Genomic DNA, 14,991 nt, shown 5'->3' on the forward strand with positions numbered 1-14,991 from the left:
CAAAAAAATAAAAAAAAGAATGTGTTCTTAAACTGAAACCATTAACTAGCTACCACTAAAAAAGTAAAATGATTAACAAGTCTACTAAACCTCACAGCTGTCTCTTAGCCAATGCTTTACCATTGTTAACAAGCGTCCAAATTGATTTAAGTGTTTCTTGCTAACCATTTCTTGAGGTCTCTGATGAAGAGGCTAAAATAAGCAAGGACATTTTTTAAAGGAAGCAGATTATGTGTGAAGCCACTTGGTAAAATGTAAAGCATTACAGAAATAAAAATATACTTTTATTAAGCTTTTTAAAAATTGTGATTACACTTTTTTTGAGACAATCAGTGAAAACTGAACATGTACTGGATTTTCAATAATATTAGCTAATTATTTTTCATTTTCTTGGGTATAATAATGATGTGGTCATGTTAAAACAAAGTCCTTTATCTGTTAAAGAAATATATACTGAAGTGTTTACAGGTAAACTGACATGTTCTTTGGGATTTGCTTTAAAATACTCCAGCTAAAACAAAAAACGGATGTTGGGTGGGGAGATGAAATAAAAAGGGCTGAACTTTGACAATTATTGAAGCTAAGTAATGGATGGGTATATGAAGGGGTTCATAATTCTAGTGTCTCTCTCTTGTGTACATTTATTATTTCCTTAATAAAGTCTTTAAAAGTGGGATTGGGTGCACTGCATTAGTACTGCTTTATTTCCAAAAAGACTCGTATTCTACTATTTCTTAACTGTAAAAGATAAATCAGTGGGCCTATACTATTGTCAACAAAAGCCACCATTTATTAAGTGTTCACTATACACCAGGGATCGTGCTGTTTTGTAATCATTTTTTTACTTAATCTTCAGAACAACTCCATAAAACAGCTACTACTATTAATTTCATTTTAGAGTTGGAGAAACAGCCTTAAGAGATTAAGTGACTTGCCCAAGGTCACACTGCTAGGACTCAAGTTGTAATGCCAATTAACTACAAAATACTTCTAAGTAGCCAAAAAAAAAAGAAGTAAATTAATTATTTCTATTAAGTAGTTTAAAACAAAGTTTTAATTACTTTAAAAACGATTTAAAATTGCATAGTATTAAATACTTTAAAACCAATAGTGTAAAATAAACGTCTTTTAAGAAATATTTCTATCTTCAGAGGTAGTAAACAAAAGTTGTTTTTCCCATATGAAAACAACTTATCAATACTAAACTTGCAAATTCTGGCTCACAAAACCCTCTCTAACCTATGCCGCACGCCCAGCACTTTTTGTTGGCATGTCTCGGCAGTGAACCGCTATTCGCTGCACGACACTGCGCTTTAGTTTCTCAGAACGAGCACCTTGCCAGTCAGGCTGCATCCTGGGCTCAAAGGTCTGCTGTAATGTACACGTGTGTGCATCCTGTAGCAGTGCAAACACGCACTGAAGGTACTCAAGAAAATCTTGCTTTCCTGTCACACCACACCTATTCTCACACAAGTAAAGCAAGAGCCGCGCCTCGAGTCACCCAGGAGCCCTAAACTGAATAGAGACTTCGACGGGGCCTCTCAGAAGTCCAGAGGCTCCCATCTCAGGACCTTTAACCATCTGCCTCTCCTCCCGCACCGCGCGGGGCTCGCGGGCCGCACTCACCGACACGCTCCGACGGCGGACAGCACGACGGCGCATGCGCGGGGGGAGGGAGGGGGCTGGGCGCCGCACTGGGAGGCACGTCCTCAGCCCGCGCGGGAGATTAAGGAAGAGCACGGAGCGCGGGGTCGTCCTCCCTGCTGTCACCTCCAGCCGCGTTTAGCTCGGCCCCAGCCCACTTCCTCAGACTCAGCCCCAGAACAGCACGGCCACCCCCACTCCAGGGGCCATACGCCTTCGGTTGGCGCACAGCTCCAGGCCGGAAGCAGCCGCTACGACCCAGCACTGGGTCGGGGGGAAGAAGATTCCTCTTACTCACGGCTTCCAAGATTGCTTCGAGATTCTCGAAAGCCCCAGGAGGGAAGCGGGCCTGCTGTGGGCCTGTAAAGAGACGGCCGCTCGCTTTTCTCCTCTCTCCCTCACCAGCCTGCACAGCCCCGGCGGGAAAGCCGGCCCCTCGGGCGGCCCGCGTTTTCCGGGCACGGGGGAGGGCCCGAAGGCCGCCGGCCGCGCTTGGAGGCGGCCGGACCCGCCTGCAGCGCGCGCGACGTCACGCCCCTTCCTCCCGCCGCGCAGCGGGCGGCGCCCCTCGTGACCCCCGCGGAGGAGCAGGGTCGACCGGGTGTCCCATTGCGAGGGGCGGTGACTGGGGAGTGCAGCCACCTCTGAGCTGTCGGGAGCCGCTGCGGGAGCCGGCGGCCGCCTCAGCGCTTTTGAGATGCCCTGGAGAGAGGCCAGGCCGTTCTGTTTGGGAGCTTCAGGTGCTTGGTGTGAGGTGCAGGTTACCGGTGTCTGACAAGCACCCTTCGGGGAGCGCGTGTATGCGCGTTCTGTGCCGAATGCAAAGTTGAAATTAACTGATGGGGGAACAGACACGGTTCAGGCTAACGTAGTTTTCTGCCTTATAGCTATTACCTACGGTTTAGTGAAGTGACTTGACAGGACAGGGTGGTGAGGCCATAGAGCAAAACGATGTGTATTTTGCTGAGGTGAAGTGGAAAGTTTCTGGCAAACCTGAAATGAGAAGGACTCAGAAGTAACCAGCATTATTTGTTGGAACGACATGCTGTTAGGTAATTTTTTTAAGTCAGCATTTCCTGTGGCTGTTTGTTGATAACATTCAGACTGTTAGTATGTTTTCCTGTTTATCTTGATTTCCAAAAGCGTTTTAGCATTAGAAATTCTACAAATGAAGTTGAAGAAAACGAACTGATTAGACTAGAGTCACAGTGTCTTTTCAACCAGTACACTAGTTTCCTGTAATACTGCTGAGATCTGAGAGGAAGACAGAGGATAAGACTATAAACTTTAAAAAGGTAAGTAGTGTTCAGAAAATCGTAAATACAAAATGTAAAGGTAATTTTTCCACTCATTTCCAATCTTGAGGAATGCGTATGGCAGCCTACTACTTGCGATTGGACATAACGGGATGTTTCTGTACTGTTCTAGCAATGCTGTAGGAACCTTTGTATCTTTAAAAAAGAGGGCTGCTGAACCTTCATTACCCTGTTGTAACAATCATTCACTTCCAAATTTTATAAGATTTAATTCATAACACTTTTAAAGAAAATGGGTGAAAAATTGACTATGCTGTTTTTAATACGACATGAGGCATAATTGCTTGTATAAATGTTTATGGTAGAAATGTTATCAATAGAAAGAACCTGTAATCAGTTTGTCGTTTAACAGCAGATTGAAAGAACAGTGTACTTGTGATCCAGAGAAAAACTATCAGAACAGAATGACGTAACCTGTTCCTCTGACCCCTGCAAGTGGCTCCACTGTCCAGTCTGTTTATGCAAGTCAGAATCCAAAGAATCATCCTTGGCACCTTATTCTCCCTTAACCTTCATATCCAATCTGTCGTCAAGTCCTGTCAATTTTACTTACCAAATATCTCCCACATCCATCCCCGTCTCTCCATCACTACCACCATATTCCAAGATACCATTATCTCTTACCTAGTCTACTCATGGTCTACTTTCCATATTCACCCAACAGCCCCACCTGAACCTTTCTCTTCACTAGTGTTCAGAAAAAATTTTGAGCATCTATTCTTAATTCATGTATGTATTTAAATTTTAAATTGTATACATGTATTGCTGAAAAATGGTGTATAGCATACTAAGTCACAGGCTCTGAAGCAGATCTCCTGGGTTTGAATCCTGCTCTAATACTTCCTTACTAGGTGACCTTGAACTGGTTTCTTAACCTCTGTCTCATTTTTCTTACCTGTAAAATGAGGATAATAATAGAACCAACCTCACAAGGCTATGAAGAGTAAATGAGTTAATATGTGTAAACTGCTTAGTACAGTGTTCACATACATATTATGTGCTCAATATAAAGCTAGCCCTTATTAGGGCTAATATTCTGAGCTAATACACCATGACTATTATAACACATCTTTAAAGACATTTTTTTATTTTTATTAAATTTTTTTATTTATTTTTGTTTGTTTTGGTGAGGAGGACTAGCCCTGAGCTAATATCTGTTGCCAAACCTCCTCTTTTTGCTGAGGAAGGCTGGCCCTGGGCTAACTTCTGTGCCCATCTTCCTCTACTTTGTATGGGATGCCGCCACAGCGTGGCTTGACGAGCAGTGCGCTCCCCGGATCCGAACCTGGGAACCCTGGGCCAACGAAGCAGAGCACACGCACTTAGCCGCTGCGCCACCAGGCCAGCCCCTAAAGACATTTTTTTAAAGGATGAGAAAAAATAGAAATCTGGTATCTTCTCCCACCTTAAATTTTGCCAACTTTGAGACCACTTCTCTATACTGCAGCTACTGTGATCTTGAAAAATAAATCTGATAATGGCACTATGCTGCTTAAACCCCTTCAATGGCGTACTGTTACTGTTTGAAGAAAGCCGCTTTGAACAACCTCTACTACCTCTTCAGGTTCATTTCCAAACGTTTTCTGCCCTCTGGCCCAGCTGGCCTCTTAGTGTCCCCTGTTGCCTCTGTTTGGAATTCTCAACCATACTTACCCCCACCTTTTGCCTAGCTATTTACTGATCTTTTTATCTTGTTTTAATAGTCTCTTCTATTAGAGCCTCTTATAGCACTGTGGACCTTCCCATGTTACACTTTATTACAGTTTTAATTATTTATTTAGTTTTGTCTCCCTGGTAGACTGTAAGTTTCTTGAGGTCAAAACCATGTTTTGTTCAACATTTTATCTCCAGAAATTAACCCAGTGCCTGCCACAGAGTCAGTACCCTGTGGATAAAAGAATGAATTGGGCATCCCTTGAGGAATTCCTATTTTTTATGTAAGTGGAGAAAATCTTTGAATCCGTTGAAAACTCTTAGATTCTCTTTATGAGATTTTATGATGGTCACTTTAACAGGAGAAATGGTGGGCATACTCATAGATATTTGCCCCCGATAAGGAGCTTTAAGCCCCACGTGGTGAAATAAATTACTAAGTCCCAAAGATCAGTGAGAAAACTTAACAAGAGAAGCAGCTATTTTGAACTCTTCATAATACTGGGTTTCTCATATTTATGGCTTAGAACAATGCTTCCCAAACTTCAGTACTTAGAAAATGAATACTTGTATTAGACATGGTGAGAAAAAGATGAGGCTGCTTCCATCCAGAGGCAACAGAAGTCAGGACTCAGTCACCTCAGGGCCAGCGCTGCCACCTTGAGGGCTGGAATTTTGATGTCCCAGCATAACTGTAACCCACTGGAGGCCCCTGGTTAGCATGCTCGATTTAAAAATTGTCTGGTGAAATGGTTAAAAAGGAAAATTTTATATTATGGGCATTTAACTACAATAAGAAAGATTGTGGGCCGGCCCCGTGGCTTAGCGGTTAAGTGCGTGAGCTCCGCTGCTGCTGGTGGCCCGGGTTCGGATCCCGGGTGCATACCGACTCACCGCTTCTCCGGCCATGCTGAGGCCACATCCCACGTACAGCAACTAGAAGGATGTGCAGCTATGACATACAACTATCTACTGGGGCTTTGGGGGAAAAATAAATAAATAAAATTATTAAAAAAAAAAAAGATTGTGTGGTAGCAGTAAAAACTCTAGGATTCTTAGAACTGTAGAATTTTGGAACTGTTAGATTTTAACATGTACCTCAAGCCATTTTACAACTGGAACTCTGTTGATTCTGCAATCTGCTTAACTCCTACAGGTGGGTAGCTGAGCGTTGTGAAGGGAAAAAATCACATAACAGGTTAGCCTGATATTACTAAAATTACATGAGTTCAAACCTCATGTAGGGCATCAGTTAATCCTTAAAATAGCCTTCGTTCAGCTCCTTCTGTTTCCTTTGCTCTTTCAGACCCTCACTGTTTTCCTCAAGCTTCTGTACAGTATTCTCACTCTCAGCAGACACCCTAGCCTCCTGGTTAAACAGGACAATTGGGCTCAACAGGTATGATCTTCCTGAACTTCCCTTTTCCTTTCTCAACACTGTGAATGAGGCGATACCATTTTGCAGATAAAAGTGCAACCCGAATCCAGTTGCTTCTCACGCCTCCACTGCATCCACCACTGGGCCAAGCCACCATCATCTCAAACCTCTTCTACAACAATAGCCTCCTTTTTTTTTTTTTTTTTAAACACTCTTTTCCCCTTACAATATATTCTCCAAAAGCAGTCAAAGTGATCTTTTAAAACCTAAGTCAAAACATGACCGTGCCCTGCTCAATACTTTCCGGGGTCTTCCCATCATTTTATAGAATAAAATCAAATCCCTTTCCCTGGAGTCAGTCACGATATTCTACTGATGGGACTTTGTAAACTTAGTTTTGAATTAGTGCCTTCCTTTCCATCCTCACTCTTATTACCCTAGTTTAAGCCCTGATATTTCTTACCTAAATTACAGCCTCCTTGCCTCCAGTCTTGCTCACTGTAATACGGTTGCCACACAGCTGCCAGAGATCTAAATCATTATTTCTGATCCTGACACTGCCTTGCTTAAAACCCTTCTGTGGCTCTCCATTGCCTGAAGGTTAAAATTCAATCCCTGTATAATGTCACAGAAGCCCTTCTTAGCCTTGCACACTCTCTACCCACCACCTCACCATTTCCCTCTAAAACAGGAAACTGCTTTTATTCCTCCCTCCTCCCCTTTGTTGTTTCTTTGTCTTGGCTCATACAATTCTCTTCTCTTGGAATTACCTCCACCCAGATTTATATTTCACCTTTTTACTTATCCTTTAAGACTCAGCTCAGTTAGTGCTGCTTCCAGGAGACTAACCTAACTGCCTCTCTTCACCCCTCCTTCCTACCTCCTTCCACAAATAGCACTCCTCATTCTCCCATACCCGTCTGTGTATCTTTATCACTGCATTTAACACCATTATATTGTAATTATTTTTATATCTTTTATTTTCCCCAGCTAGGCTATGGGGGGGGGGCGGGGCGTCCTTGAAAGCCGAGACTGCTTTCTTTATTCTTCTCAGTATTCCTAGTTCTTACCAGAGAGTCTTAGCACAGCACTATCCAATAGAGCCACATACATAATTTAAAATTTTCTGGTAGCCACATTAAAAAAGTAAAAAAAAAAAGGTGAAATTAATTTTATATATTTTATTTAACCCAATTTATATATATAAATATCATTTCAACATGTAATCAGTATAAAAATTTATTAATGAGACTTCTTATGTTCTTTTTCTTCATACTGAGTCTTCAAAATCTGATGTATATTTTACCTTTATAGCATATCTCAATTTGGATTAATCGCATTTTAGGTGCTCAAAGCCACATGTTGCTAGTGGCTACTGTATTGAACAGCACAGGCCTAGCATATATAATGAACGAATGAGTGTTGAAAGAACAAATGAGGTTACGTGATTTACCTTAAGAGCCAGGATGGAGCTGGGGCAAGACACAGAAATCTGATTCCTCCATCTAAGGCTATTTGTGCTGGGCATTTCCCATCTCTCTCTCACTCCCTACATCATCCCATTCCCCACGCGCCCCCCCCCCCCCCCAGCACTGAGGGCCTGTATCCCCAGGCAAAAGATTTAAAAGTAAGTGATTAAACCCATTAGGATTGTTTACATAATACTGTCCAGCACCTCTAATATGAACACACAATACTTGTAAACTGTGGTGAGCTATATACCTACAGTCAGAACTATTTAAGAACAAGACAAAAGGCTGTTGGAGAGATAAGAGGAAGGAGAAGCTTTAAGACAAAAGAAAATTAACTGTCGACATTTGTGTCAACTTAAATGAACACTTGATGTAATTTTTTAAAAGTTGTTTACAGTAATTACTAAGTGTTATTTGGGGGTAGGAATATATATCAGTTAGTGCTCTTGCCCCAAGTGCCAAAATGTTTCATTTATGGTTTGAGTTAATGATGCCAAGATTCCAGTTAGGTTGAGCAGTTTTATAATTGTTTTAAAAGATGTATTTAACATTCATGAAGGGTGTCAGTATCACAGTTTTTATTTTGACAGTTTTAGGTGGTCATTAAAGTGCTTATAACAGAAATTAAAGATTATACATTGCTTTTCAATTAGAAAAATTCGCCTCATATAGTCTGGCCAACTACTTCCAACTTAGATAAAGAAGCTTTATTTTGATTTTTACTATGGCTACATATACCTCCTTCATTTCCCTTTATAAACTATTAAAGTAGTTTTTTGTTTGTGTTTGTAAATATCATTCACTTAGCTACTTCATTTCATATCAGTAATGGGCAAAGTTTTATTAGATAAATAATTTGCCCAATTTAGGAACTCTCTCTTTATACTTGATAAAGATTCCTGTACAGTATACTGTATACTTGCTTAGTTGCCTAGGTTTAAATGATGGTGGGCTGATCAAGAATGTTAAAGACCTGTTATTGCAAAATGATTTAATATCGATGGAAAGGAGCATCTTTTTCTTCCAGGTCATCCATTTATAATACAGTGACTGCTTAGGCAGTATTTCTTACCTATGCACATAGGTTTACGAAGCCCAGGAATTTTGCTAGATAGTTAGCCCTTAGGCCTTATTTCTTACACTGGCATTTATAAGAACCTCAGAGCTTAACTGCTGTAGAGATGATAAAAAAATTTAAGAGTGATCACTAAGACTGTCAAGTAGAAAAGTGGATTTTGTTTTGGGAATCTTGAAAAACTAATCTTTACCTTTTTATCCAGTAAATATAGTATATACTGCATTGTCCTATGTACATATGTATAATGCCACCGTGGTGGAAGCTGTGGGAACAATATTTACAGTAATGTAAATGGAAAATATTATGAAGGGTTAACTGTAGGAACAAGTCACTGATACTTGAGTGTGTTAATTAAAGCATTCCTTGATAGGTTCACAAAAGCAAACATGTTTAATATTCCTTGCTTTGTCCACTTTTTAAAAAATAATGATTCACATCTTAAATGGTCATTTTTCCATCTGTGAATTGATCAGTTTATTCACTACTGGCAAATAGTTGTGATCTTTAATGTACTCATGCCTCACAAGTTACAGCTATGTCTTCAAACACACTGGCTGACTTTTTTTCCCAATTTTCCTCTATTCTAACTATGCTTGAGAAAGACAGACTTTGCTTAAAATATTGGCTTTTTGCTTTCCTTAATGCAAATGTTAAGTCTAAGGTTAAGGAATCTTTGATAGTTACCTTTCCAGAAATGTTTTACTTTCAGAATTCAGTTCTTAGAGGAGACCTTCAGTTTTAGTCAATACTTTTTCAATTTTACTTCAGTTACAATGAAAATTATTAGAAATGTATAGTGAATTTAAATTATGTTTTAATTCACTTCACACCCTTGGTGACAATTTTTTTGTGTGCACTATTTAGGATACTGAGAGTGATAAAGACTTCCTCTTCTCAAATCTAGGACACTTTTTGTATAAAGTGACCATATGCCCTGACTTACCAGCAACAGTTCTGGTTAATGTCTGTTGTTCTGGCTTGATTATTAATAGTGCTCCCATTTACTCTCAAAAACGTCCTAATTTGGGTGATAAATCATATGGTCAGAAACTTTAAGGAATCTGAAATATAAACTAATAAAAAAGGGAAGATTTAAATGACCTTTTGTAGTCAGGAGTATTTCCTTCTCAACTATATACAGACCTATCTAAATTCTTTTTAGGGGCCGGCCCGTGGCATAGTGGTTAAGTGTGCACACTCCGCTGCTGGCAGCCCGGGTTGGGATCCCGGGTTGGGATCCCGGGCACGCACCGACACACCGCTTGTCAGGCCATGCTGAGGCAGCGTCCCATATAAAGTGGAGGAAGATGGGCACGGATGTTAGCCCAGGGCCAGTCTTCCTCAGCAAAAAGAGGAGGATTGGCATGGGTGTTAGCTCAGGGCTGGTCTTCCTCACAAAAACAAAATAAATAAACTCTTTTTAAATATAGATAATATAAGCCGTAAGAGAATTGCGTTTTTTGATTGATAGTACTCTGAAATTCCTATGAGTTGAGAATGATTTAATACTAATAGAAAATGGATTCAAGAGCAATTGGTGATGGTAAAATACAAAGTACTTATCCTACATATCTTCTACTTTTAACGTAGAAATAACTGTGTCATAAAGGTAGAACAGGTACAGTTTTCATCTTTTCACAGAGATTGAGAAATTAGGTGGTCTGACTAGCATTATATGTACAAACTAGTAGATAAGTTGACCGAAGACTCCAAACTCAGTCTTCTGGCTATAAATCCTATATCTGTGCTCTTTACAGTACACCACACTAGTTTATACCATGCTCTTTTTGAATAATAGAATCTATATAAAGCTTATTCTGTGCTTTTCTATTTTTCAATTTAGAAAATGTTTTTGAGACAATAACCAAATAAAATTTCTGAATTTTGATCAAAAATTATCACCTAAAGGCTAATTTGCAGTCCCGGTACATTTTTCTATTTACTTCAGAAAGCTTTACATTATATGAGGTTACTAAAAGGACTTGTAAATTTCATAGCAATTTAAGTCTCATAATTGGGAAGAAGAAAATAAACTGGGCTCCCTCAGTCAGGGTTGGGTGAAGCACCTATTATATGGACCAATCTCAGTTCATTTTTTCAACTTTTTTGCATTGTATTTCTTTGTAATTATGGCGCACATGCTCTTTTACTTGCCTTACAGTAGGTATAGATATTTGAGAGATACATATAAATTGACTTCTAATGGAATTAGCAAAAGTGTTATACTTGTTTTCCTAGCCCCGAGAAGTAATACCCTGAGGTATTACTTCTGTAGTAAGTTTAAAACTAAGTATGTTGAAGGGCCTTGAATTACATTGTAATCTCAGAAAGGACCAGAGCAGGAAGTGCTCCAAAAAATTGTGGCCATGTTCTATAATGAATGATGGCATATAGCCACATTCCCAGCCTATGGTACTGTGCAAGTTTTGAACTGGGAGCCAGGACCACGGTTTAAGCTCTTGCCCTATCTCTGATTATCTGCATGTTTCCTAGGCAAGTCTTATTTCCCCAACTAAAAAATGAGAATACTCATACTTACTGTGTCCAAGATTGCTTTAGGAATGAAATAATATAGGGGCCGGTCCGTGGCTTAGCGGTTAAGTGTGCGCACTCTGCTACTGGCGGCCTGGGTTCAGATCCTGGGCGCGCACCGATGCACCGGCTTGTCGGGCCATGCTGAGGCGGCATCCCACCTACAGCAACTAGAAGGATGTGCAACTATGACATACAACTATTGGGGCTTTGAGGAGAAAGGGGGGAAAAAAAGGAGGAGGATTGGCAATAGATGTTAGCTCAGGACCGATCTTCCTCAGCAAAAAGAGGAGGATTGGCATGGATGTTAGCTCAGGTCTGATCTTCCTTACAAAAAAAAAAAAAAAGAATGAAATAATATATATGAAACTTCTTAAAGAAGACTTCATAGAAGTTTTAAGCAGCATGCCTGTTGGGAGCAGAGGAGTAGAAGGCTTTCCAGGCATGTGCAGATGTTCTGCTCAGGAGAATCATTGTGAGTTCTGGAAACTGTAAGTATATAGTAAAGTATTTGTATAGGTTAATAGTGGGGAATCAGCAGCAGCTCCGCCTAATTTGTTGGATGAATTCTAATTTTTAATTATAATCCTATTAAGTAATTTAACTTCTCTGTGCCTCAGTTGTTTATCAGTGATATGAAGAAAATAATATATACCTTGGATATTTCACAGAATTGTTGATAGGACTGGGTGATCATGTATATATTCAAACAGTGTAAGGAACTGGTGTTAATAGTAGATAGATTTAAGAGCTATAGCTAATCAGAGAGATCTCTTAAATTGCTAAAGTTAATAATTATAGTGAAATTGTTGAATTGCTATGTAAATTGTGAGAGATTTCTAATTATAGAAGGGATTAGATTACGATTTTTTAAGTGCTTTTACATACCTTATTTGATTCACATAATTAAATTTAAAATAAGTCAAGTAGGGGCCGGCCCGGTGGCATAGTGGTTGGGTTCCTGTGCTCTGTTTCGGAGGCCCGGGGTTCGCCAGTTTGGATCCTGGGCTCGGACCTGCTCACCACTCATTAGGCTGTGTTGAGGTGGCGTCCTACATAGAAGAGCTACAACTCTACAACTATGTACTGAGGCTTTGGGGAGAAAAAAAGAAAAAGAGAAAGATTGGCAACAGATGTTAACTCAGGGCCAATCTTCCTCAAAAAAAAAAGCTTTAAAATAAGTCAGGTAATATTATTATATTGTTGTTGTTTCTATTATATTCCAAGGGACTTTACAAATCATCTAGCCCAACCACAGGATTGTATAGAAAGAAGAAACTAATTTATTCATTTATTTCAGAAATTGGTGGTTATAAGAAATCATTTATTGGGGCTGGCCCCGTGACGTAGCAGTTAAGTGTGCATGCTCCGCTGCTGGCGGCCGGGGTTCAGATCCTGGGCGTGCACCAATGCACTGCTTGTCAGGCCATGCTGTGGCAGCATCCCACATAAAGTGGAGGAAGATGGGCACAGATGTTAGCCCAGGGCCAGTCTTCCTCAGCAAAAAGAGGAGGATTGGCATGGATATTAGCTCAGGGCTGATCTTCCTCACAAAAAAAAAAAAAAAAATGAAAAAAAGAAATCATTTATTTAGCAGAGATTTATGATCTACTAAGCTTCAGGTCCAAGAAAGGGAGTGTTGGTGTCAAGTTGATTGTGATCTGAGCTAGTTTAGTGAAGGTCTGAGTATATTTGATAACTCCTTTTGAAAATAGGATCTGTTGTTGAGCTTTGTTCAGCAGTGTGTGTCCCGCTTTTTCTTATTTCTGTTCCCTGCTCAGTCTAGTTTCCCTGTTTCATCCTTATCAATTCATTAGCTAATTTAATCTCCTTCTAAGAGTTTTTTTAAAAACTCAGATAATTATTCTATTTTAATATAATTCAAGTTAAATAAAAAGATGATATGCTTTTAATCAGATTTCTGTATTTGTACCTATCTCTTCCTCGTTTTCGCTAAACTAAGTTTCTGTCATTATGCAAACAAATATGGTATTTACTTAATTAAAGCACGTAAGTGGCTTAATCTGCCTGACTAGAGCCTCCATCTAACGTATTTTTCAGAGCCATGCTCCAGGATCACATTATACATTATAATGAATTAGTTCTTGTAACTAGACCCTCTTGGACACAGTCCAAGACAAACTTGTACTATTCAAAATTCCGTGTTTCACTATAATGAGAAGTGTTACTTGAGGGTTCAGCATAGTCAATCTCTTTTTACTAGAATTTTACCAATGTAAACTTAAACAATAAAGTCTTTGGATCAATGCTGGAAATAAAAGTATTTACAGAGTACATACTAATTGTTCATTTTGCTGCTGTTTGGCCCTTTAAAAATTGGCAACCAAATTCAGGAAATGAAATGTAGTTTATTAGAAAATACCTTTCTCACAGAAGATCAAGTTTCAGTGCATCTCATGTTCTGTGGGAATGGGTCAAATATATCAGACAAAAATAGGCTCAAGTTCCTCACTTTCCATTTGAAATTGCTGTACTCATTTCTCATAAAATCCATTTTAGTTATGTAGTGTATTAGTTAAAATTATGTTGGTAAACTAAGGAAAAAGCCGTTTCACCATATTTGTCCTATAATAGTGATGTACTGGATACCTTTTGGGCCCTGCTTGCTCCAGCCATTGCAGTGACAGCCAGATTCACGCAGGTGAAACCTGACAGCCCCTCGCCTGACTTTCTGCCCTGGGACCTTCTCTGAAGCCTTTGGAAACAGCAGCACAACCTGAAAATATGAGGAAATAACCTATGAGGCAACCCTTAACGGATGAAAGTCAGAACGGGTGACTAAGTGCTCCTCTCTCACATCTTCTCGCAGGCAATTCTGAGGGAGCTTCATGGCTCCTAAGAAGGTACTGGGATTGAGCCCCATTAGCCCTAGTCGGGGATAAGCTACAGGGTGCACTTTGTATTGGCTTTCCCTCCCTCCCCATTTCCTTCTCCTAATTCCCCACTCCTCTTCACTGGGATGACTTCCCAAATAAAGAATTTGCACGTAATCTGGAGGACGCAGGCTCTACTTTCCACAGAGAACCCAACCTAAGAGATAAAGGTTAAACATAAGATTTTCATGTCACTATTTTTAAGTTATTAGTGAAAAATTTAACTTTTGAAAGTTGGCATTCATGGATGGGACAGTCAGATTAATTGTGTGCAGTAATTTGTAAGGATGTTAATGTTGACCCTGGTTTGGTTGGACCATGTGCATTTGAGGCTATTTTTTGATAGTGATAATGGCTGGATTTGAAGGAACTCATATACTCTTGCTCAGTCTCTTATGGGCAAGAGAATCTTTTCTTGCTGCTTCTCAAACGTCGTTGGGGCCGGCCCTGTGGCTTGGTGGTTAAGTGCGCGCGCTGCGATGCTGGCGGCCCGGGTTCGGATCCCGGGTGCGCATCGAGGCACCACTTCTCCGTTCATCCTGAGGCCGAGTCCCACATGCAGCAACTAGAAGGATGTGCAGCTACGACACACAACTATCCACTGGGGCTTTGGGGGGAAAAAAATAAAATAAATAAAAATCTTTAAAAAAAAAAAAAAAAAAGTCGTTGAACATTAGAATAATCTAGAAAATATGTAAATATATAGATTCATAGGATCTACCCACTAGAGATTCTAATGTGATATGTCTAGAATGGAGTTCAGCCGTATGCATTTTTGATAGGCATCCCCCAAGTGAATCAGATTGTCCAGCAACGACACTTTGAGAAACATTGCTACATTATTACAGTAGTAATACTGCTGGATATAATCTGTGACTACAAAATAAATTAAAGCTAACTGACTCCACGAGGACTCAATTAGTATCATGGCACCATTAATCACATGTTCTAATAAACTGAGCAGACAAACCACAGCCAGGGAAGTCAGATTAAAAAAATCCCAATTTTAATTTGAGTCACTGTG

General features: G+C 39.9%; 2 protein-coding genes across 7 annotated transcripts in view; one reads left to right on the forward strand and one right to left on the reverse strand.

Annotated features, from left to right (window-relative positions):
• Nucleotides 1–14,991, reverse strand: part of RBBP8 (RB binding protein 8, endonuclease) — a 106,666-nt gene that overhangs the window by 85,191 nt on the left and 6,484 nt on the right. For 3 of the 6 annotated variants that reach the window (XM_087438986.1, XM_087438984.1, XM_087438980.1), the window contains exon 1: nucleotides 1,943–2,074. The exons of 1 other annotated variant lie outside the window; for it this stretch is intronic. The gene's annotated coding sequence lies outside the window, so the exon portion shown is untranslated. Of the gene's footprint in view, nucleotides 1–1,626; nucleotides 1,773–1,938; nucleotides 2,075–14,991 lie in introns of those variants that run through there. 2 more of the 6 variants (XM_087438981.1, XM_087438983.1) reach the window with 2 other exon arrangements.
• The window catches only part of LOC147915255 (uncharacterized), a 167,263-nt gene continuing 152,685 nt past the window's right edge, over nucleotides 414–14,991 (forward strand). Inside the window, exons 1-2 of the mRNA XM_087439400.1 lie at nucleotides 414–468; nucleotides 1,732–2,939. Of these exons, the coding sequence (XP_087295526.1) occupies nucleotides 414–468; nucleotides 1,732–2,474 (798 nt within the window). The 3' untranslated portion in view covers nucleotides 2,475–2,939. The remainder of the gene's footprint in view (nucleotides 469–1,731; nucleotides 2,940–14,991) is intronic.

Source organism: Ceratotherium simum, chromosome 14 (assembly GCF_057802395.1).
Source record: "Ceratotherium simum simum isolate JZ-2026a chromosome 14, ASM5780239v1, whole genome shotgun sequence".
NCBI classification, from domain to species: Eukaryota; Metazoa; Chordata; class Mammalia; order Perissodactyla; family Rhinocerotidae; genus Ceratotherium; species Ceratotherium simum.